Raw genomic sequence first — 22,832 nt, forward strand, 5'->3', positions numbered from 1 at the left:
GTACCCGGAGGAAACCCCTGAGGCACGGGGAGAACATGCAAATTCCACACACACAAGGTGGAGGCGGGAATCGAACCCCCGACCCTGGAGGTGTGAGGCGAACATGCTAACCATTAAGCCACCGTGCCCCCCATATGTCACACTTCACAGTGGTAATTAACAGCTCATATGAAAGTAAACGCTTTATGAAATGCTTTAAAATTTTAAATAAGGTTTTCTGTTTAAAATGTTTTCTGTTTGTTTTTACCTAGCCAAATTTGGTTAGTTTTTTTCTCCACATAAATGCTTATATCTTTAAAGTAAATGGTACTGTCAAACCCATGTCTGCTCAGTATAAAATAAATGGACTTGATATATTGATATTATATTATGTTACGCACTATATAGCATATTTAGAGACTAGTTGATATCTACTAGATCAACAGCTCTACACTGGACTAAGGAGTTAAATTATTATCAAAGGGAACAAAATATCAATGTGAACTATCCAAATAAAGCATGAGCACAAAGTCAGAGTTGTTGATTACTGTGTAAGTCAGTTCCATTTTATTTGTATAGTGCGTTGTGCTTAAGCACAATAAAAAACAGCTTTACAACAAAACAGAGAGATTAGATAACCTAGATTGTACATGACAGTCACCCGGCAGGACTATCTGAAATGAAAAGGTATGACCTGTATCCCCTCTTCCCTGTGTGTGACCTGTATCCCCTGTTCCCTGTGTATGACCTGTATCCCCTGTTCCCTGTGTATCACCTGTATCCCCTGTTCCCTGTGTATTACCTGTATTCCCTGTGTATGACCCGTATCCCCTGTGTATGACCTGTATTCCCTGTGTATGACCCGTATCCCCTGTGTATGACCTGTATCCCCTGTGTATGACCTGTATCCCCTGTGTGTGACCTGTATCCCCTGTTCCCTGTGTATGACCTGTATCCCCTGTTCCCTGTGTGCGACCTGTATCCCCTGTTCCCTGTGTATGACCTGTATCCCCTGTTCCCTGTGTATGACCTGTATCCCCTGTTCCCTGTGTGCGACCTGTATCCCCTGTTCCCTGTGTATGACCTGTATCCCCTGTTCCCTGTGTGTGACCTGTATCCCCTGTTCCCTGTGTGTGACCTGTATCCCCTGTTCCCTGTGTATGACCTGTATCCCCTGTTCCCTGTGTGCGACCTGTATCCCCTGTTCCCTGTGTATGACCTGTATCCCCTGTTCCCTGTGTGTGACCTGTATCCCCTGTTCCCTGTGTGCGACCTGTATCCCCTGTTCCCTGTGTATGACCTGTATCCCCTGTTCCCTGTGTATGGCCTGTATCCCCTGTTCCCTGTGTGCGACCTGTATCCCCTGTTCCCTGTGTGTGACCTGTATCCCCTGTTCCCTGTGTGTGACCTGTATCCCGTTTCCTGTGTATGACCTGTATTCCCTGTGTGTGACCTGTATCCCATGTTCCCTGTTTCTTCTTCTTCTTCTTCTTCTTTTTTTTTTTTTTTTTTTTATTATTATTATTATTATTATTATTATTATTATTATTATTATTATTATTATTATTATAGGGGACACGGTGGCTTAGTGGTTAGCACGTTCGCCTCACACCTCCAGGGTCGGGGTTCGATTCCTGCCTCCACCTTGTGTGTGTGGAGTTTGCATGTTCTCCCCGTGCCTCGGGGGTTTCCTCCGGGTACTCCGGTTTCCTCCCCCGGTCCAAAGACATGCATGGTAGGTTGACTGGCATCTCTGGAAAATTGTCCCTAGTGTGTGATTGCGTGAGTGAATGAGTGTGTGTGTGTGTGTGTGTGTGTGTGCCCTGCGATGGGTTGGCACTCCGTCCAGGGTGTATCCTGCCTTGATGCCCAATGACGCCTGAGATAGGCACAGGCTCCCCGTGACCCGAGGTAGTTCGGATAAGCGGTAGAAGATGAATGAAAGGATGAATGAATCTTCCACTTCTGCCTTTGTGACAGTGACATCTGTCGACCGGAAGTGATATCTACACCCATAGATATCTATGATCTACACCTAGATGTCGCCTTGGGGTTCTAAAAATGCGTCAAATCCGCCGCCATCTTGGAACAGGGGTGTTGTACTTCAAATTCATGGACGATGCCGGACTTTTGTGCTGCGTTTGGATGTTCAAATGAACGAAATCTAAAAACCAGACAGCAAGGGATTACATGTCACAAGTGAGAATTTTTTATGATATTGAATGTTAGGAAATTATATTTCTTGTTCCGTTGGTTTGTTTCAGTCTTTGGTTAACGACCACAGCTAATCCATGCCCATTAGTTTTTGACAGTTAGGAAAACCGACAATGTTTGTAGATTCCGAAGCTCTTAATAAGGACATTAAAAAATTGACCCATGCTTTTTTGCTTAAAGGTGAAAACCCAACTTTATGTATGTTCTGTAAGATACCCTTATCTGTCAAACATATTTTATTAGATTGTCCTGGACTTAACACAAGCAGAACGCTGTTTTATCAAGTTACTTTACTAAAGGACAATATGTCTGAAAAGGGGTTTGGATTTTTTTTTATCTTATGTTAATTTAAAAAAAATGTATAATATGACTTGCTGTTTATATTTTTGTTTTTATTGTATTTATATGATTTTTGTTTTTTGTAATTGAATTATTGCCATGAAAATAGCTTTGATTGCTGACATGGCATTAAATAAAATAATCTGAATGTGTCACACCATTGTAGCAGTGTTGCATGCAGTAGGCTATAAGGTAAGTCGCGATTGTTCATTTGAAGTTTACTCAAGTGGAAGAATGTAAGTAATATACTTACACCTACTATCACTATGAAAAGGTAGATTATCTTAATATCAAAACCTTAAATTTTCTCTGGACTTAATCATAAATACATGTCTGACCTTTGGAACGAACTAAAAAAACTGGAAAATCGCATTCATGACGATTTATGGTGATTTTATTTCTTTGCCTACATTGACGCTGATGCATTAAGAGGAGGGGGTTCCCGTTCCAAGATGGCGGCTCTTATTGACGCATTCGTTCCAATGAACTGCCGCAGCCAAGGCGACATCTAATGTAGATATCTATGGTGCACAGGCTCACAGACCAATCAGTGCACTGATCATATTTCACTGGACAATCGTACAAACTCAACACACAGTTCATTTAATCTATTACTAATTTATTTTACTGCGCACTATTTATTCGTTATAGGGTTTAACAATATAATTAAAATTCTTGCCCTTCTTATGAATTGTTGTATTCATGTGTCTATACTGTATATGTCATTCTGTTACACTGTGGAGCTTCTGTCACTAAAACAAATTCCTCGAACATACGTGGCAATAAAAGCCCTTTCTGATTCTGATACTGGATTTATTATGATTATATTTTTGTTGTATGAGAGAAAGAGAGAGAGAGAGAGAGAGAGAGAGAGAGAGAGACTTTTATTTTGACACGTCATGGCCCGGAAGAGGAAATGGTTTGATTCCGGCAGCGTTGTTGTCGCTTTTAAATTAGCAGCAGGATGTTTAACAAGAAAACAAGGCGAAACTTTAGGCAGCGTAGAGACCAGTCCAGTGAGGAGGAGGATAGTGAAAAAGTCAGTGATGTTGTAAAGGAAGCGGACGCTCAGGTACACAGTTTAAAGCAGGTAAATGTGCGCAGAGGGATTTCATGCAGCTCCAAACCCCCAGCTGCAGCACACAGAGGCACTGAGTGCAGTCCAGACCTCACACAGGAGCCTGAAACACCTCAAACTGCACACGACAACAAGACCAACAACAATCAGACCCTTAGCTTCTTAGGTGAAAAAGAAGGTGAGTCTCAGTGTATCGGTCTAGTTATAATTCTCCTCTGCTTACAGGTAAAGTACTTACGTGTGTATTTTTATATTTATATGTTTGATTATATATATAAAATAATACATCACACACACACACACACACACACACACACACACACAGGCTACCACGTCCCATGTATCCAGTATATAAACATATAAGTGTGTGTGTGTATATATATATATATAATGTGTGTGTGTATATGTGTGTGTATATGTGTATATATATATATGTATATGTGTGTGTATATGTGTATATATATATGTATATGTGTATATATATATGTATATGTATGTATATGTATATGTGTGTGTATATATGTATGTATATATATATATATATATAAATATATATATATATATATATATATATATATATATATATATATATATATTCATATTCATATATTCACCGGCCACTTTATTAGGTACATCTTACTAGTACCGGGATGGACCCCCTTTTGCCTTCAGAACTGCCTTAATCCTTCGTGGCATAGATTCAACAAGGTACTGGAAACATTCCTCAGAGATTTTGGTCCATATTGACATGATTGCCCCCACACCATTACACCACCACCAGCCTGAACCGCTGATACAAAGCAGGATGGATCCATGCTTTCATGTTGTTGACGCCAAATTCTGACCCTACCATCCAAATGTCGTAGCAGAAATCGAGACTCATCAGACCAGGCATTTTTCCAATCTTCTATTCTCCAATTTTGGTGAACCTGGGCCATTCTCCTCTGACCTCTGGCATCAACAAGGCATTTGCGCCCACAGAACTGCCGCTCACTGGATATTTTCTCTTTTTCGGATCATTCTCTGTAAACCCTAGAGATGGTTGTGCTTGAAAATCCCAGTAGATCAGCAGTTTCTGAAATACTCAGACCAGCCCGTCTGGCACCAACAACCATGCCACATTCCCCATTCTGATGCTCGGTTTGAACTGCAGCAGATCGTCTTGACCATGTCTGCATGCCTAAAGGCATTGAGTTGCTGGCATGTGATTGGCTGATTAGAATTTTGCGTTAACGAGCAGTTGGACAGGTGTACCTAATAAAGTGGCCGGTGAGTGTATATATACACACGTGTGTGTGTGTGTGTGTGTGTGTATGTATATATATATATATATATATATACACACACACACACACACACACACACACACACACAGAGGTGGGTAGAGTATCCAAAATCTGTACTCAAGTACAAGTACTTATGGAAATATTTACTCAAGTAAGAGTAAAAGTAACAATCTTAATAGTTACTTGAGTAAGAGTAAAAAAGTATCCTATGAAAAAACTACTCAAGTAGTTAGTTACTAGTTACTTCTCATCTGATTGATGTGAAGCAAAAACCCTGATTTTCAAACTACTTGGAGAGCTTTCACACACCTCTCCTTAAAAGTCTCTTTATTCTGCTAATATAAAATATATATATAAAATGTGATTAATGGTTTAATGATGTAAATGAATGATGTGCTGGGCTAATCTGCTCTTCCTTTTAAGATTAATTTACTTTATTCTTACATTTGTTACATTTTATAAGTAAGTACATGCATTCTTTAGGTAGGGATAAAACAAAATATAATCCCGTTTTTATTTTGTATATGTTCTACACTTTAGTGAAAAAAAAACTTAAGTGAGATGTCAGAATTTGCGTATAAATGCGAAACGTCTTACAGCATGCTATTCAATTTATTTTGTGGAACATGGATATGAAAATGCAGACGCTTATAATGAACGTTTGTTCATGAACGTGTTGTTTGTAGGGTTCACAGGATTGCACGAGAGCATATATGAGGGAAAACATTCAGACAGTGTGTGAAATGTAGTATTACGTTAAGGTCAAAGTGCCCATAGTTACCAAATTACCATCAAATAGGCATCATTTTGACACTTACCGCTACGTGTTTTTTAGGTTGGAGCTGGAATTCATGTAAGCTGCGATGTCTGTTTGTTTTGGTGCACACAATCGCATTATAATGGATCGCATTATAAAACTATTATTTTTTACATCTTGGAGTGAAAATATAGAATTAATTTGAGGCCACGGGTGATCTGCCTTTGATAAAGCGCAAACGTCTTCCTCTGCTTCAGCCATCATCTTCCAACTAAAGGCTAAACTTCAGCGGGAGATGCGCAGCATACTCTTGCGAAGCAGCCTCTCCAACGTCTCGCGAGACTTGTCATATAAACTAATTATTATTTATTAAATCTCATATTTATTAACATTTGAGTAACGGAGGAACGCCGCCGATTGTAGCGAAGTAAAAGTTTTTCCACTAAAAATCTACTTGAGTAAGAGTAAAAGTACGCATCTTTAATTATACTCAAAAAGTACAAGTTACCCAAAAAATGTACTCGAGTAAATGTAACGAAGTAAATGTAATTCGTTACTACCCACCTCTATATATATATATATATATATATATATATATATATATATATATATATATATATATATATATATATATATATATATATATATATATATATATATATATAGCGATAAGGAGCTTGACAATCCAGCAGAGCTTTAGAGTAGAGGCACTGCTTGACCAAATTAAAAGGTGTAACCTGAGATGCTTTGAGTACTTTTTAAGGTTTTCCCCTTTACCTGTCCTCATTAGAGACATGTTCCACTGGGCAGAGACATTAGATTTCACAGCTGGCTTGAGAAAGACCCACAGGAGGAGGTGATTGGGTATAGAGAAGCCTGGACTTCTGTAATACACTTCTGTATGTCACTCTGGAAAAGAGCATCTTCTAAATGCCATAAATGTAAACTGAAAGACCTTCCCAGGTTTTTGCCACTGTGACAAGAAGTTCTGAAGATTATAACAGACAGCAGTCACTCTGACAGACACCTACATTGGCTTTGTAGTGAAAAAGAAGAACTGAACAACCTAATGAGGGTGATAACATTCAGCAGTTCTTTAGGGGGAACAGAAATTCTGAAACATTTAAGGAGAATGGTGGTTTAAATTTAGTATTCCTAAAAATAATCCTGTGTTCTATAGGAGCAGGTGAGAGTGAGTTCAAGTTGAAAAGGGCTGTGGATAAAGCCGTGGTCTTCCAGTCTCGCAAAAAGGAAGATTCGCCCATCAAGGTGACACCTTCACACCAAGGTACAAAACGTTTGTATTTTTCACTGTATTGTTTCTATAACCTAGGCTTGTCTCCAAGCCAAAAATCACCTCGGTCACGTTTACTCTGTATAGATGTGGAAGACCTTGAGCTTAAAGAGCAATCAAATAGCAGTACATCTGAGGACGTGTCTCCAGACAGCGAGGATGAAAACGACTCTACAGCTTCCAGCTCTTCCAGCTCTACCGCCGCCTTCAAATCACAGACCGGTAAACTGAGTCAGGTCACATCGCTGAATATTAACCAATAGCTATTTGATGCACTTTATGATTTGGTGAATTTATTCTAGTGAACATCCCTAATGCGGAGAAGATCCGTGCAGCTAAGGAGCAGAGGAGGAAAGCAAGAGCGCAGAGAGACTACATCTCTCTGGATGCCGACGAGGAAAATGAAGCTGAGGTTGGTGACAGAGAGCAGGATGAGAGCGATAGAGAACCCTGCAGTGATGACGAGCTGGACGATCATGAACGCAGGATCCAGTTTGCACCCAAATCCAAAACAATTAGAGAACGGATGACTGAGAAAATGGGTAAGACTTGGAAAGTAGAAGCTTTTTTTTTTTTATTTGATCCTAAAAAAAAAAACAATTTTAATAACCTAATGTTTTTTCTCTCATTATTTAAACAAAGATTTAACCCCTTCAGAATGCTGAAATTCTAATTTTAATATACTCTCTTGTATAAATATGTTTTTCAAATTCACATATCCTTCTGTTATTCTTAATGGATAATTAGGTACATGATTAATGATTCATTTCGGCCGCTATAAACTCAATGTTTAAACATGTAGCCAAACTCCTCATGTCCTCTGTAGGTGGGAGCGAGAGTGAGGAGAGTTGCTCTGATAGCCAGGAGGAGGACCAGCACCTCTGGGAGGAGCAGCAGATTGGAAAAGGTGTTAAACGACATCAGGTGAATGTCATTGATTTGAAGAACAATTTTTTGGATAAAATGGAAATATTTTCTGGACGATTTGTGATAGAATTCAAATGAACACAACGCTGAGGAAGTGAACTAGCACACAGGGTAATTACTGTTTGCTATTCCTATCTGACAGGGGCATCATTTGTAAGCCATAGTAAATGCTTTTACTAAGTTGACTTTGCTTTTCCGGTTGAAATTTGGCTTACAAATGAAAATGCAAACATTAATGCACGATTTGGATTTTCAAAATGCTTCCATAGTGCTGTTTTGTTCAAATCCGTAACTGTTTTCAAGACTTCAACTTTGACGTATTTCTTCCATAACGGCTTTTGTGTTCAGAAGCAAAGCAGAAAGTTCAAACCTCTCAGGCAGAAGAAAACGGTCGACATCCCCGAGACTCTTTCACTGGTCAGCATCGATATCATAAAAAAGAGAATCACCGGCAAGTACGTATTGGTTCTACTAGTAGAAATTATTGTATGATTAACCTACAAGTTTATATTTACAAAGAAATAAAAAAACAATTCAGCCAACTACAATTTGCTTAGAGCAGGTTTGGGATTGAAAAACACACACATCTCCACCCTAGAGAAACATTTTTTGGGAGCAATGCCCTTAACACTAGAATAAGAGAAATGTAAAATCCTCTGGATTAGGACATGTGCTATATCTGCATAGATGTACATAAATGTTAGTCCCATTGCAACGATGTTCTGTGCTACCAAATGTCCAAAAATCTTTTAGCCTCTTGACTGAATTCCTTTTATCATCAAGTCTAAACCTATAAGATAAATGATCAGCAATTTACAGATTACATTTGCGTGTGTTTGTATCTCTTCAGGCTGGAATCTCTGAAGGAGGTGCAAAGGGCTCATGAAGCTGAGCTCAGGAGGATGCAACATGACATAGAGAGTGCAAGGAGTTGTGCAGAGAACCTAGAGAATCATCTCGCTGACAGCCAGCTCCTCTTCTACCGCAGCATGAACACCTTCACCCAGAACCTGGTAGAGTGCCTGTCTGAGAAGGTCAGAAGTTCGTATCTCGTATCTCATACCTCTTACCTTATATGTCAGGCTTGAGGAATGAGGTTTAAGGCTAACGTGCAGTATGTTGTGATTGTTCTAGATGCAGCTGATCAACTCTGTGGAGCTGGACATGCACAATTTGTATATTGACCAAGCGGAGGCGCTGTTGTCTCAGAGAAGAAAAGCAGTGCAGGAACGTTCCAGACACCTTCAGCAGTTAACCTGTAAATAGACACTTTCATGCTGACTTATTTGGTATAAGTGTATTACTACTAGTCATAAATTAGGGTGAGAAGTAAAGAGGTAAAAAAAACAAAAAAGGTACATATTGTTTTCTAATTTTATATAGTATGAAAGTAAAAAGTGAAATCTCTGAAATATTTGCATGAATTTCAGCATTTTTTTAGAATTCAGTCCATCTCCTTTTTGCGTTTATTGACTGTGCACACAAGTTGGCTCGGACTCTTATCACAAAATGTTGGTTTGTTTCACAAAAACGTATCTATTTTAGGTCAGATCCATTGGAGTGTTGTCTGAAAATCTGTTCTTTTGTACAAAGCAGTTAATATAGTCAATATCACACATTTTATATTCATTTAAATAGGAACTTGGAAATAGTACAGAATCTTAAATATATTGAATATTCACGATATTGAACATTTCTTTATTGTAAATATTTCTCATTTTTTAAACCTTGTTTGGGGGAAAAGAAATATTTTCAATGTGCTCTCAGACTTTTGGACCCCACTGTATGTGATGTTCTTTTCAAATCTCTTTGCTTTTGCTTTAATTAGTCGCTCATACTGTGGAAATTCAGAGCATCGCATGATAGTTTTAACTCTGAATCCATTACTGCTTCATTGCACCCATTATAGTTTGCTTGACCATCCACCACTGACTCCTGAAGGCTTCTCATCCTCCATTAGGAAATGATTAATCATTTATCTCTAATGTTTCCTTTCTGTAGACAGCTCTGATCCACACAGCAATGGACAGGCACTGGGGAAAACCAGCACGGCTAAAGACAGGTGAGAGACAACGTGACTCAACATAATGCACAAATTAGCTGGTAAATGCAGTAGGTACAAATATTGAGGAAAGAATTCCAACTTGGAAAATAAACAGCTTCAAGTCGAGTTGAGAATATTATATTGTCAATTAAACCTTGTGCAGAGTAAAAGGTGTAAAATGTTTCTCCAGGATTATTGTAGAGAGAACTACTTTAAGTGCGAATATGTGCAAATAGTGCAAGACAATACAGTAGCATAGTTAGGGGACAGTGCAGCACCGACCAATACACAGTTCTGTATTGAGGAAAGTGCAAAAGTAAAAATGCTTTGGATAGAAACATAAAAAGACAGTTAGAAGCAGAAGAAATGTTGATGGTCCCATACAGCATTTTGTTTTTGTGTTATGTTTGTGTCTTAAAAATGTATGTGCAGAAATTGCAATAGTTCAAAGATATTTATGTTGGTGGGGAAGGCGATGGGCTCAGTGGTGTGTGGGTTGGTGTCAGTCCAATCTCTGGGTATTAAGGACTCTGATGGCTTACACTGTAGTCTGGATTAGGGTCCGATCGCATCGGTGCCTTTTACGAGAAGGTGAAGAGTTCGTGTGAAGGGTGTGTGGGTCATCATCAGTGCTGATTTGTATATTTGTGTATATTATATTATTATTATTATATGATGTGTATATTGTGTATATATTTGTGTATATTGTGTATATTATATCACAAACAGGTGATAAAGGAAAGGCCAAAGGCTGTTGTACTGTGAGAGAATTTTGCTGACACAATTTGTGTCCACTAAACCGCTTAGAGAAAAGAGTCACTGCAAATCAATGCAGAAGTTATTCTGAGGTAAAGGTGTCATCACCTTTAACTAGTGATGAAGTATTTGTATCCTGATGGGAGTGGTCTCTTCCTCCATGACAATGCCCTCATACACAGGTCAGGAGAGCTGAATGAAGGGTTTGATGATTATGTACATAATGGAAATTTTATGCTGTGGCCTTCAGTCACTAAACCTCAACCCAGGCAAACATTTGGGAGATTGTGGACTGCCATGTTAGACAACATACTTCTACACCGTCATCAAAACACCAGCTGATGATATATATTTTGGAAGAATGGTTTCTTTCTCTCTGGTCCAGTTCTCCAGACTATGTAGACTCTGTGACAAAGCACACTGAAGCTGTTCTTGTCCAGCCCCTTACTAAAACTTACCTCAGTTTGCTAGTTTTTTCTTTAATTTCACACCCGTCTGTATATTTCAGTGCGTTAAGTACATGTTGTTTTGAGATCTCTGATCATATTCCAGTGAGCTGTTAGAGGACGATTGCGGAAGCGTTCCAGATGATTTGGAACCAACAGCAGAGCAGGAGGAAGAACTGCAGACTAAAAGACGTACGTCTTCACTTAGGACTCCATGCAGTTAGCGTATTAAGATGAACATATCAACTATCGACAGCACTTTATATTCACTTTAATTAATAAATAGAGTTGCAGCAAAACTACGGTTGCTAATGGTGACTTTTGGTCTCTGCTCCACAGAGGACATACTGAAGGCAAGTCAGGAGATTTTTAATGATGTTCAGGACGACTTCTCAGACGTGAAGAAAATCCTCTCCAGGTTTAATGAGTGGCGTGTGTCGTTTCCAGAGTCATATACCAACGCCTACATCAGTTTGTGTCTTCCTAAACTCCTGGCCCCTTTAGTACGACACCAGCTCATTGGCTGGAACCCTCTCAAGGTATCATACAGTTTATCACTACAATCTCTGTGATTCAAAGAACGTTATATGCCACTATAGCACTGGGGTCTAAAAGACCTGGGGTCTCCATCCATGCCACAACTGTCCTTCTTTGCTCTAAGCTCAGTCTGGTAGCCATTTCACTACTTACAAACCCCAACACATACTGTGAAGGAAAGAAAAAATGTTTCCCTTAAGCATTAACATTTTTTTTTACAATTATTGTATAGTGGAGTTATGGTTGGACCATGTCCCACTCGTTTCTGTAGATTATTTGCCTTCTAATGATCTTTGTCGTTCTTTCAATCTTTCTTGTTTATTTTTTATTGTAAGCATATTTTTCATTTCCCCAATATTTAAACAATTAAGTAATATAAACCATTTTCCCTCGGTTGTCCTCTGCCATTAAGGAAAAACCTAAATGAATCAAGTCAGAACTTTTTCCACCTTTTATGTGATACAGCAACCAAAAAATTAAAGTGAAAAACATAATGTGATTAACCATGTGTACACTCTTGTTTATAATGGGGCATATAATAACTGCTCAGATTTAACCAGAACAACTCATGTTCTGAAGTAATTATCATGAAGCTGTCCTCAATTAATTGATTCTGCTTAGCCCTGAATGCATATCAGCTGTTTTTGTAACATTTTCTTGGCAGCCTCTTAGTTTCATCTGATATCTGAAGCCATGGTGCATAAAGAGCTTACAAAGCATGTACTGAATCTTACTGATGAAATATTTTGATCAGGAGGGGAGAGAGAATTTCTGAAACACGGAATAGTGTGAAAGTCACACGAACAAGAAAATAGCGCTTCACAGTGACGTCTCCAAAAACAGGATATCCCTCTGACAATGGTGAAAGGACAAAAAGAAATCTTATCAAGGAGACTGCTGAGAGACCTGTGGCTACATGAACGAAGCTATAGGGATATCTAAAAAGTGGCTAGACAAAAGTCAAGTCACCTAAATTTCCCCAAACCATTGCAAAATGTGTTATGATCTAATGAGACGAAGGTCAAATGTTTCGGTGTTACGACCCACTCTAGGGTTGGGACGCACAGCGTGAGGAATGTTATTTCCTCCATTCACTCCATTCATCCTCCATCCATTGATTTGCCATTCAAATCAAATAAAATTTGATTTGATTTGATTTGAATGGCACAGGGTTATATGTAGGAGATGGACAGAACAGATGCCCCAGAGTTACCAGACACGCATCACAGAAGTGTAAACAAGATGATCTATTGTGATTGTGGTATATAGAGCTTCATGGTGGACCAAGGGCAAAATAACAATCAGATACTCTGGATTAGGGATTAACTAACCTATACATGTAAAACATAAACGAACAAAAAAGATAATTGCCTTCGCTAACCTCCTTTACCAAGAAACGGAGACAAAAACCCATTCCCTAACAAAAATGGCAGTTACACTACAGTATCAGTGTTTACAACACAATGATTATATTTACAACCAAGGCAGAATCTAAGTGCTGCATTGCAAGCAAAAGATGCATTTTGTGCATATTTGTGTGCCACATTTTATACAACCAGATAAACAAATGTCCTTTTTTCAGTCTCTAAAATGTTTGTTTTTCTGTTGCTTGTTAGATCACAATAAAGGTAGAAAAAATTTGCAGGTTTAACAGGAGTGTCTAGAATTTCTTAGATTGTGTGTGTGTTTTTTGGGTTATCTGTCCATGTGATTATCCGTCCATCCATCCATGCATCTATCTTTTGGGATTTTGCATTTGATCCAAACAGGTTTAAAGTCACAACGAGGTCAGATGGCACTTCTTGGTACTAGATATGATAAAATTTGTGATAAAACTAACAACTAGTAAATGGATATGTTTGTCAGGCCGAGGGTGAAGATTTTGAAGCGCTACCGTGGTACTCTGCTGTCGAGAAATTCTGTCATGGACATGGCTACGAAGAATCTGAGAACGCCGATGAGAAAACATTACCAGCTGTCGTAGAGAAGGCCATTCTGCCGAAAATCAGGGGTAAACTCATATTGAAGTTTATTACTATTATGTTTGGTTTAAAAAAAAACAAAGAAAATTTAAAAATTAGTAAACAGAGTTTAATTCTGAGAGGGTTTTTGAGGGAATAATATCGCAAGTAAACAGTGGCACCACAGTTTTCTGTAGTTATCTATCGATCTATCTATCTATCTATCTATCTATGAGAGAGAGAGAGAGAGAGAGATAGATAAACATTGAACAATGTGTCGTTCTTTAATTACTAAAAAAAAAGAACCTTAATTTAATTGAAAACTTATCTCTAATCTTTGTCCTACTAACACAAGGACAAAGTGAGAAGTGATGCATAGTTTATGTTCAGTATTGATTTTTTTGATTGTGGACATAAATGATGTAGTACCATATCTCGACACTGTGCTATACATAAAAAGTCATCTCGAAAGTTTTTAACAAATCCACTATCTTGCTTGTTTTACCCCAAAGGTTTTGTGGAGCTTGTGTGGGACCCTTTGTCTCTGCAGCAGTCTCAGTGTCTCACATCGCTTTGTAAGAGGATACAGGAGGATTACAGTGTGTTTGATGGTGAACAGAGCAAGCCTGTGAAGGTATTGTTCTACTGTATCTTACAGCACTGATGGAGTAAATATCCTCTGCCTTAATATCCAATGTTCTCTATATATGATCCCACGCAGGCTTTTCTGGAAGCTGTTATCCAGAGACTCAGGGATGCTGTGGATAATGATGTGTTCATCCCTTTTTATCCAAAAAGGTAAGGATGCAAGTGATCATTGTTTTCTATACTATCTATAAGACACTTGTCTTCTGTTTGACATTTTCAGTTCATCCAGGATTTTGGAGTTTTTTTTCTTTTTTTGTGATTGTTCGGCCCAAAAATGTTTGATTTTTGCTGCAGATTTTTTCAAAAATTTCAATGCAACTTGAGTATTTTTTGTGCTCATTCTCTGTCACTATGCTAATATATATTATTGTGGATGTAAATAAGGGTTTTGAAAACTCATCCATCTGTTGACTACATAAAGATTCATGACTACTAGTTTGTACATTATGGGCTGTCAGCATATGCATGTGGTAGAGAGAAAAATTTGGGATCCGGTTGCTATTTTTTTTTTTTTTAATCAAAATTAATTATTAAATGTTAATATTAAATATTTTGATAATTTTTATTATTATTAATTAGAAAATACAATCACCTTTATCCATTTCTCTCATGTATAAGGAATAGTCAAATTATTATTAGGGCCCGAGCACTGAATGGTGCGAAGCCCTATTGTTTTTCCTCGGGAGTATTTTTTATTTTATTTTATTTATTTATTTATTTATTTTTCCCCCCACACATTGGCCAATTGGGGTCCCTTAACATGCTCGAAAACTCTTGAAATTTGGCACACACATCAGATTTGCGCGACACTAGGATTGGACAAAGGTTGGAATACGGGCGTGGCAGGGGGGCTCTGTAGCGCCCCCTGTAATGCAAAAACAAACATTGGTGCACAGATCGGGCAATTATGTACGCACATGTACGAGAGTTGGTACGCATATAGATCTCATCGACCCGAACAACTTTCACGCTCTAAACTATGAGCTCTGCCTAACAGGAAGTCAGCCATTTTGGATTGTTTTATAAGTGCATGCGGTGAACTTTTAAATACTCCTCCTAGGGAATTCATGCGATTGACATCAAACGTTGTGAACATGATGCCGAGACATTCACTTGCTAAATTGCGAAGGGATGTTTGATATCTCGAACGGTGCTGCCATGGCGAGGCGACAAAGTTATGGCGAATTCAGAGAAACAGGAAGTGTCTAATATCTAAAGCAAAAAATGTCTTATTGGGATGACACGCGGTGTGTATGTTCGGCCAAGGATTCCGATCGCATCAATGTGCTTATTGTGAGTCCCGGGTATAGCGCCACCAACAGGCCCCAGGAAGTGTGTCAGTCACAAAGGTGGATTTTTTGTCAGCTGCATGCGGTAAACTTTTAAATACTCCTCCTAGAGGATTCATGCAATTGAGACCAGACTTGGCCACCATGATGCAGAGATATTGCAGATGCGAAATTGCGAACGGATTTTTGATATCTCAAACACTGTTGCCATGGCATCGTGTCAAACTTATTTCAGGCATATTTAAGGCTTTTGGCGTGCTTAGATTAACTTGAAATTTGACACATACATCACATTTGTCGGCTGTTAAGTGTGGACAAAAAGGTCAGACAAAGGTGTGTCTCAAGTGGCTCACTAGCGCCCCCGTTTGTCTAAAATGTGGGGTTTCATTTACCTACAGTCCCCAAATGGGTCAGTAACAACATAAAATAGTCCACTGAGATTTACCCACTTGATGCACTTGCCCACCGTGCATTGTTTTCTGGGAGGCACCGTATAGCGATAACCAAACGTGCGAAGGCCTGTCATCGCTGCTTGCAGCTATATTTATTATTATTATTATTATTATTTGTGTTGTGTAGCGTAAATGGGTATTACAAAAGTTTATAATTTCTCTACGTAATCTCTATTTTATTTAATGCCAGTCTACCCAGTGCTTAAGAAGTGAATCCTCTAGCTGCAATACAGTCTGATTGTTTCACTTTAATTTGTCTCACTTTCCTATTACATTGTAATCTACAGCAGCAGCCGCACCGTAGGCAAAGAGAAATGCTCTCATTTTAATGTTTAACATTCAGCAACGTCTCCTAATTAGTTTGACTAATTAACTCTTTATTCCATCATGTATTGTATCTTTTAGTTATTTGGATGACAAAACTTCCCCACAGTTCCAGTTTCAGAATGAGCAGTTTTGGAGCGCTGTTAAGGTATTGTGCATTTTACTTCTCATCTCAAAGCCACTTCTGACCTGAGTAAAAAAATCTCTTCAGCTCTGAATACATGTAATGTGTAGGTTGTTCCCACAGAGACACCTTAAAGATTACATTTACAAAGAACATTTTATGTCCGCATCTTGTCCAAGTGTCCTACTGAACATCTTTCCAACATTCTTAGTACTTGTTTGGCTTTGTAGTATACAGATGTGAATGAGTAATGATTTATAGTCCCACTTCCAGGTTCTCTTCGGAGTCTGGTTCCTCTCAGGATTTCTCACTCTGGTTTTCACTCTCATTTTTTTTCATCCCAGTCATTTCTGGCTTGTTCACTGGGGATGGAAATATAAATCTTCTGGATTTCTGTTAAGCTGCATGTGATAATGTCTATTGTTAAAAGCACTAAATAAATATTTTTGAACTGATATTGAAAATTGAACGTCAGAAGGAAATATCTAAATTGACATCACTAAGAAGGTTTATTCAAAAGACACACTCGATGCAACTTTATTCTCTTCTCTAAAGTTCAGGATGCAGAGTGAAGATGAAGAATAAGGCAACATGTACAAGGCATTTTTTGCCATCCATCAGATATGCATTGATATTACTGGCTGATTGGATTTAGAGTAAATATATGTTGTTTTTGTTGTTGTTGTTGTTTTTTTGTGGTGTAATCACAGATTATTAATTAGCTCTGAATATGAACTGACCACAATGATAAGTTCTCTTCATCTCTCTCACAATGGCTGATGTGTGTATCCATGTGTAGATACATACATTAATAATGCAGACCAAAGACACAGAAGTTCACTGAGGAATATTATTTCTACTCCTCACTTAGTGTCTTAAATGTGAAAAAATATCACAAAGGTGGTTATATTGCTCAGTTACTTACCCTCTGTTATGTCTGGAATAGTGAGAGAACAGCAGAACAACCATAAACAAGTGGGCATTTTAATATTTTTTTATTTTATATTTAATATTAGCTTTTATTAGCTTTCTTTTTTATGATGATGAACATAAACAGAAGCATCATTTTTGTTATGTGCAGCTACACCATTTGCTGAGTCTAACAACACTTCAGAGCAGGTTTTTGGTGGTGGTATTGTTTTCTCCCGTTACACCGACAGCTGTGATTAGACAGTGATTGGCTTTGTGTGGCACTGCAAGTGAAATGCAGTGCAGTGGAAAATTACACTCTCCTCTATCACACGGTATGCTGTGTAGAATTCCTTCAAGTCAAGACAAGAAGCTTTTATTGTCATTTCAACCATATATAGTTGACACAGTACATAGTGAAATGAGACATGTCTTCAGGATAGTGATGCTACACAAAAAAACAACACAGAGCTAAGGACATGAAGTAAGTTGTCCTAGCCACATGAAGTGCATCGTGTGTAATCTAGTGTAAACAGCAGAGGCAAAAGACGGTGCAAACAGAAAATACAAAACACTACAGGACAAATACACAAAATAGCGCCGACCAGCGTGCATACTGTATATCATACAGTACAATGTGCAAATATATAGGTTTCTGAACAAAGTGTCCAGTTTTCTGTATGTCGCCAATAAAAAGTAGTAATGTGTATTTTATAATTTATATATATATATATATATATATATATATATATATATATATATATATATATATATATATATATATATATATATAAATATAAAAAATTATTATTGTTATTTTTTGTTTGGTTGTTTTTTTTTTGGTTTATCATTAGTATGGTTGCTTTTCACTTTGGCTCGGTCTCCTTCCACTTTTCCTCTTTTAAAATTCGGCCTTTAAAACAGAGGACAAAGTGAAATTTTTAAACTTCGATCAACAAACCCTTCTCACTGTAAGGATTAACGATGGCTTGTTTTGAAAAATCTGCAGTAAAGACTACAGTAACAACAGAACCGCATGTGCAGTTTGTCTTCTTGTGATGTGTGAAATGCAGTGCATTTGAATACAATTAAAAACTCTGGGTCTTAACAGGGTCAGGAAAGCCAGTGCTGGTCACTTTTGGGTTGTATAAAATGTTTGATGATGGTATCTGTTACATTGCAGACTTTTAGATAGCGATATTAATCTGTCAAACATTTCCTGTTTTTTCAAGTTGCTTAGAAGCATGGCATTATGGGATGGCTTGATTGATCAGGAAGTTCTGAAGGAGCTGATGCTGGACAAACTTCTAAACCGTTACCTATTGATGACTCTCCTGAATGAATCAGACACGAAGTACATTGTACAGAAAAGCAAGAAGGTAATGGTGCAATGAATCAGATAAAAGCTATAGTTAGACGTGTCAGTCTTATCATTATCAGTAAGTGCACAGTTTTTTTTTGTTTGTTTTTGTCTTTTCCCTTATAGGTGGCCGAGTGTTTTCCAGGGTCCTGGTTTGGGGCTCTTGGCACTGAATCATCTCTATCACAACTGCAACACTTTAGCAAGCATCTTCTCCAGACAGCAGATTTATTATGTAAAGACAGAAAGGATCCCAGTAGCTGCAGGTAATGTGAACCAGAGCTATGAATAAACTGATCCTTTAGAGCTTTAGAGTATTAGTCACTGATGAGCTACAGCAAGCTACTTTTTTGTCATTGTATACAATACAACGAAATGTAGTGCGACAGCTTTCAGACAGCAATGAGGGCATTTAAATATAACATTCTTAAGGAATTTAAGATATTCAACAAAAAAAAAAAAAAAAAGGAATAAATAGAATACACTAAAATATTTACAGGATTTCACATATTGTAATTATATTGGCTTTGTAGAAGCCAACATTCTGTTTTCCTATTTAAGCTTAGACAAAAATTTATAAATAGTAACTCCTCCTAGGGCTTTTGGGCCACATGCACCAAATTCGGATATGTTGTAGACCCTTATACTTTTCTAAGCGATCCGAGTACCGGTACTTCCGGTACCAGGTCTCAAAATGGCCTTTTTTCCCATAGACTCCCATTATAAACTTTGGAGGTTTATAACTTGGCAAGCTTTCGAACTATCTACACCAAACTCGGCCAGCTCCTTTAGGGTGATACTCTGAACAATACTCGGTTGTCCCGCAGCCCCGCCTCCAAAATATGCAAAATCAAAAAACTTTTTACAACATGGACATGTGACATATCAAAACACTCAGAACAATGAGGGGAACTTCCTCACGTGTATTCTGATGACGTCACTTGACACCACGTGATGTCACATGCAGCCCCGCCCCCAAAATAATCAAAATAAAAAATTAGCACAACATGGATATGTCATATGAAAACACTCAGCCCAATGAGGGGAAGATTCTGGTCACGTCAGGTGATGTCACGTGAAAATCTAAATTTAGCACAAAATGGACATGTGACATATCAAAACACTCAGCACAATGAGGGGAACTGCCTCACGTGTATTATGGTCACGTCAGGTGACGTCTCGTGAAAGTCAAAAATTAGCACAACATGGACATGTGACATATCAAAACACTCAGCATAATGAGGGGAACTGCCTCACGTGTATTTTGGTCACGTCACGTGAAAATCAATAATTAGCACAACATGGACATGTGACACATCAAAACACTCAGCACAATGCGAGGCACTTCCTCAAGAGTATTCGGATGATGTCACATGCCCGTCTCCACTTGCCTCCAAATGTTTTGGCACCCTATCTTTCTGTCCACTTGCCTCCAAAAGTAACACTGACCCTTATGTCCACTCGCCTCCAAAAAGCACCAGCATTTGGGAATACTTGCACCGTCAAAGCCAACATCAAAGTTTGTCGTGACAAACTTTACAAATCTAGTTGTTTATTGAAATGTATAATGAACTGTATTTTATTGCAACTTTTTTAGATTCAGATTTTAATGTCATACTAACACGAGGTATATTAATTATATGCTACTTTTGTTTTTTTGTTTTGTTCCAGCAGAACTCTTCTATGTGATGTCATGAATCTTCTTGGGACCATCAAGGCATCTGAGAGCATGAGGATTATAGCAGATAAATACAATTGCCATGATTTGTTGGAATCTATAAATAAGTCATAGTTTTATATCAATGCAACAATAAATCTATTTTTATAGCCACGTATTGTGTCACCAATAAATATGTGAAATTCTTTTAGATTGAATTGTTGCTAGTTTCATTTTGTCGGCTCACGAGATTATTTTTTTTGTTTGTTTTTTTTCGAATATTTTTTTTTAAATAACCTCCTGTGTTATTCCAACCATTAACCCGAACAATCCTACAGCTTGATTATTAAACTGTCAACAATTCAGCACCGGAGACAATCAGGAACTGAAATATAATAACGGATCTGTGATCGTTAACTGCCACCATATCCTCACTGAGCACTTTATTAGTATAACAATAATCAGTAGGAGCTTCCTTTGCTCTGGAAAACAGCCTCAAGTCTTCATTGTATGTATTCCACAAAATGTCTAAAACATAAAAAAATTTTTTATTCAATTAATTTATTTGTATAGCACTTTTAACAATTCACATTGTCTCAAAGCAGCTTTACAGAAGTATAGAAGCAGAACAGAAATTGTAAAGTTTAAAATTAAGTTACTATTTATCTCTAGCATCTATCTACAGCAAGCCTTCGGTGAGGGTGGCAAGGAAAAACTCCCTGAGATGATATGATGAAGAAACCTTGAAAGGAACCAGACTTGTGGCAAAGAACGGATGTCAGCACAATGTCAGCAACAACCCTTCAAATAATCCATGGCATTCAAGTGATGATTGATTGGCATTAACAGGCCAAAGAGTGCCAAAAAAGATATCCTTATCACTATTACACCACCTCCACCACACTGGACTTTGGACACAATTCATGCTGTTGGCACCAAAAACCAGAAACCGAGATTCATCAGACCAGGTTATGTTTTTCCATTCTGCAGCTGCCGTTTACGTGAGTCTGTGCTCAGTGTAGCCTCAGCTTTCTGCTCTTGGCTGACAGAAGAGGAACCTGTTGTGGTCTTTTGCTGTTGTGGCCCATAATCCTAAAGATTTGACATGTGCATTCTGAGAGGCTTTTCTGCTGATTCCTGGCCAACATGTCCATTCTCCATTGACCTCTCTCAGCAACAAGGCATTTTTTCTGTATTGCACCAATCTGTGTACAGGTGTCTAATGAAGTGCTCAGTGAGTGTATGCAGTCCTGAATGTTAAACAAGTGACTCTAATCCTTACAGTAGTTTCGCTAAAAATATTCTCTAGGAAATTTTTCACAAATTTATTTAGGAGTTTCCAAATCCCAGAAACTTTTCTTGGGGTTTAAATCTTAAATTCTCTCATTGTCTGAAAAATAGAAATATGGAATTACTGCACATCTGTACATCACCTTTTCTATCTCCAAAAAAAATTATTTTGTTTGACAAGAGTACATGATGCTTTATCGCTGTAATAGTGGGCATTTGAAATCAAACTTAAATACAAACTAAAAAAGGTAATAATTCAGATTAAATATCTGCATAGACTAGCTTTATGGCTAAATACTGGCAAAGTTTAGAACATACAGTGAAGAACAGATTGTGATTTTTTTTTTATTGGAAATAGAAATAAACAGAAGGATTTGAAATTTTGAAATATTCATTATCTATAATAAGATAATATAAGACAACACTCCAGTTGGTTGGATTGGATTGGATTGGATCTAAATTGGATCATAAGATTTTGTACAAAATTGAGAAGTTCGTTCCAGCTTGAGTGCACAGTGTCATTAAAGAGGGAGCGGGACATACCGAATTTTGATCCAATCCAATCCAATCCACAGGAGTGTCGTCTGAACACAGACTTCAGTATAGAAGATCATACATGAGGAGAATCTGACTTTTTGTACAAATCTGTTAACATGATCAATATCACATTTTTGCTCACATTTAAATTGGAAAGTGGAGTATTTTGTTCGAGTACGTGGCACAAAAATTAAATGAAACCATTGTGAGTGCTGATAAATAAGTCAGTATATGGATGGCATTAAATGATAAATGAAAAGTATTTTAAATTAATATTTTTAAATTCATTTTAAACTTTAAATTTATTTATTTATTCTTATTTTTTTTTAATTATCATTATTATATATCTTTATATATTTTTTCCTCTTCTGTATCAATACTTTTGTAAAGCTGCTTTGAGACAATGTGAATTGCTAAAAGCGCTATACAAATAAATACATTTTGGTAGGTGTTCTGTTCATAAGAATAGTTTGTGCAAAACAGGAATATGTGTTGTATAGACAAAGTAAAATGTGTCCAAAAAAATATAATTAGATATATTGTGCAAATATATGCATTATGTAGATCGTATGTACAAGAGTAACCAAGAAATATACCGTGTATTTACAGTTAATATACTTTACA

At 37.6% G+C, this 22,832-nt stretch overlaps 2 protein-coding genes across 4 annotated transcripts in view; both read left to right on the plus strand.

Moving 5' to 3' along the window:
- ywhaqb (tyrosine 3-monooxygenase/tryptophan 5-monooxygenase activation protein, theta polypeptide b) overlaps positions 1-22,832 on the plus strand; it is a 130,279-nt gene that overhangs the window by 6,498 nt on the left and 100,949 nt on the right. The window lies entirely within an intron of this gene.
- gcfc2 (GC-rich sequence DNA-binding factor 2) lies at positions 3,440-20,592 on the plus strand. Of its 3 annotated transcripts, none has more exons than XM_060880150.1 (18): positions 3,440-3,788; positions 6,840-6,941; positions 7,035-7,169; positions 7,250-7,489; positions 7,774-7,871; positions 8,223-8,329; positions 8,725-8,908; positions 9,009-9,132; positions 9,876-9,936; positions 11,227-11,312; positions 11,460-11,659; positions 13,524-13,668; positions 14,131-14,252; positions 14,340-14,416; positions 16,413-16,479; positions 18,597-18,743; positions 18,851-18,990; positions 20,396-20,592. In XM_060880150.1, the coding sequence occupies exons 1-18, from the start codon at positions 3,497-3,499 to the stop codon at positions 20,514-20,516; spliced, it is 2,448 nt and encodes an 815-aa protein (XP_060736133.1). In that variant the 5' UTR covers positions 3,440-3,496; the 3' UTR covers positions 20,517-20,592. The 3 variants fall into 3 exon arrangements, with proteins under 3 accessions (XP_060736133.1, XP_060736131.1, XP_060736132.1); XM_060880148.1 differs by having other exon boundaries at positions 3,441-3,788; positions 6,834-6,941; XM_060880149.1 differs by having other exon boundaries at positions 3,441-3,788; positions 6,834-6,941; positions 20,399-20,592.

The sequence above is a fragment of the Tachysurus vachellii genome, chromosome 10, assembly GCF_030014155.1.
Source record: "Tachysurus vachellii isolate PV-2020 chromosome 10, HZAU_Pvac_v1, whole genome shotgun sequence".
NCBI classification, from domain to species: Eukaryota; Metazoa; Chordata; class Actinopteri; order Siluriformes; family Bagridae; genus Tachysurus; species Tachysurus vachellii.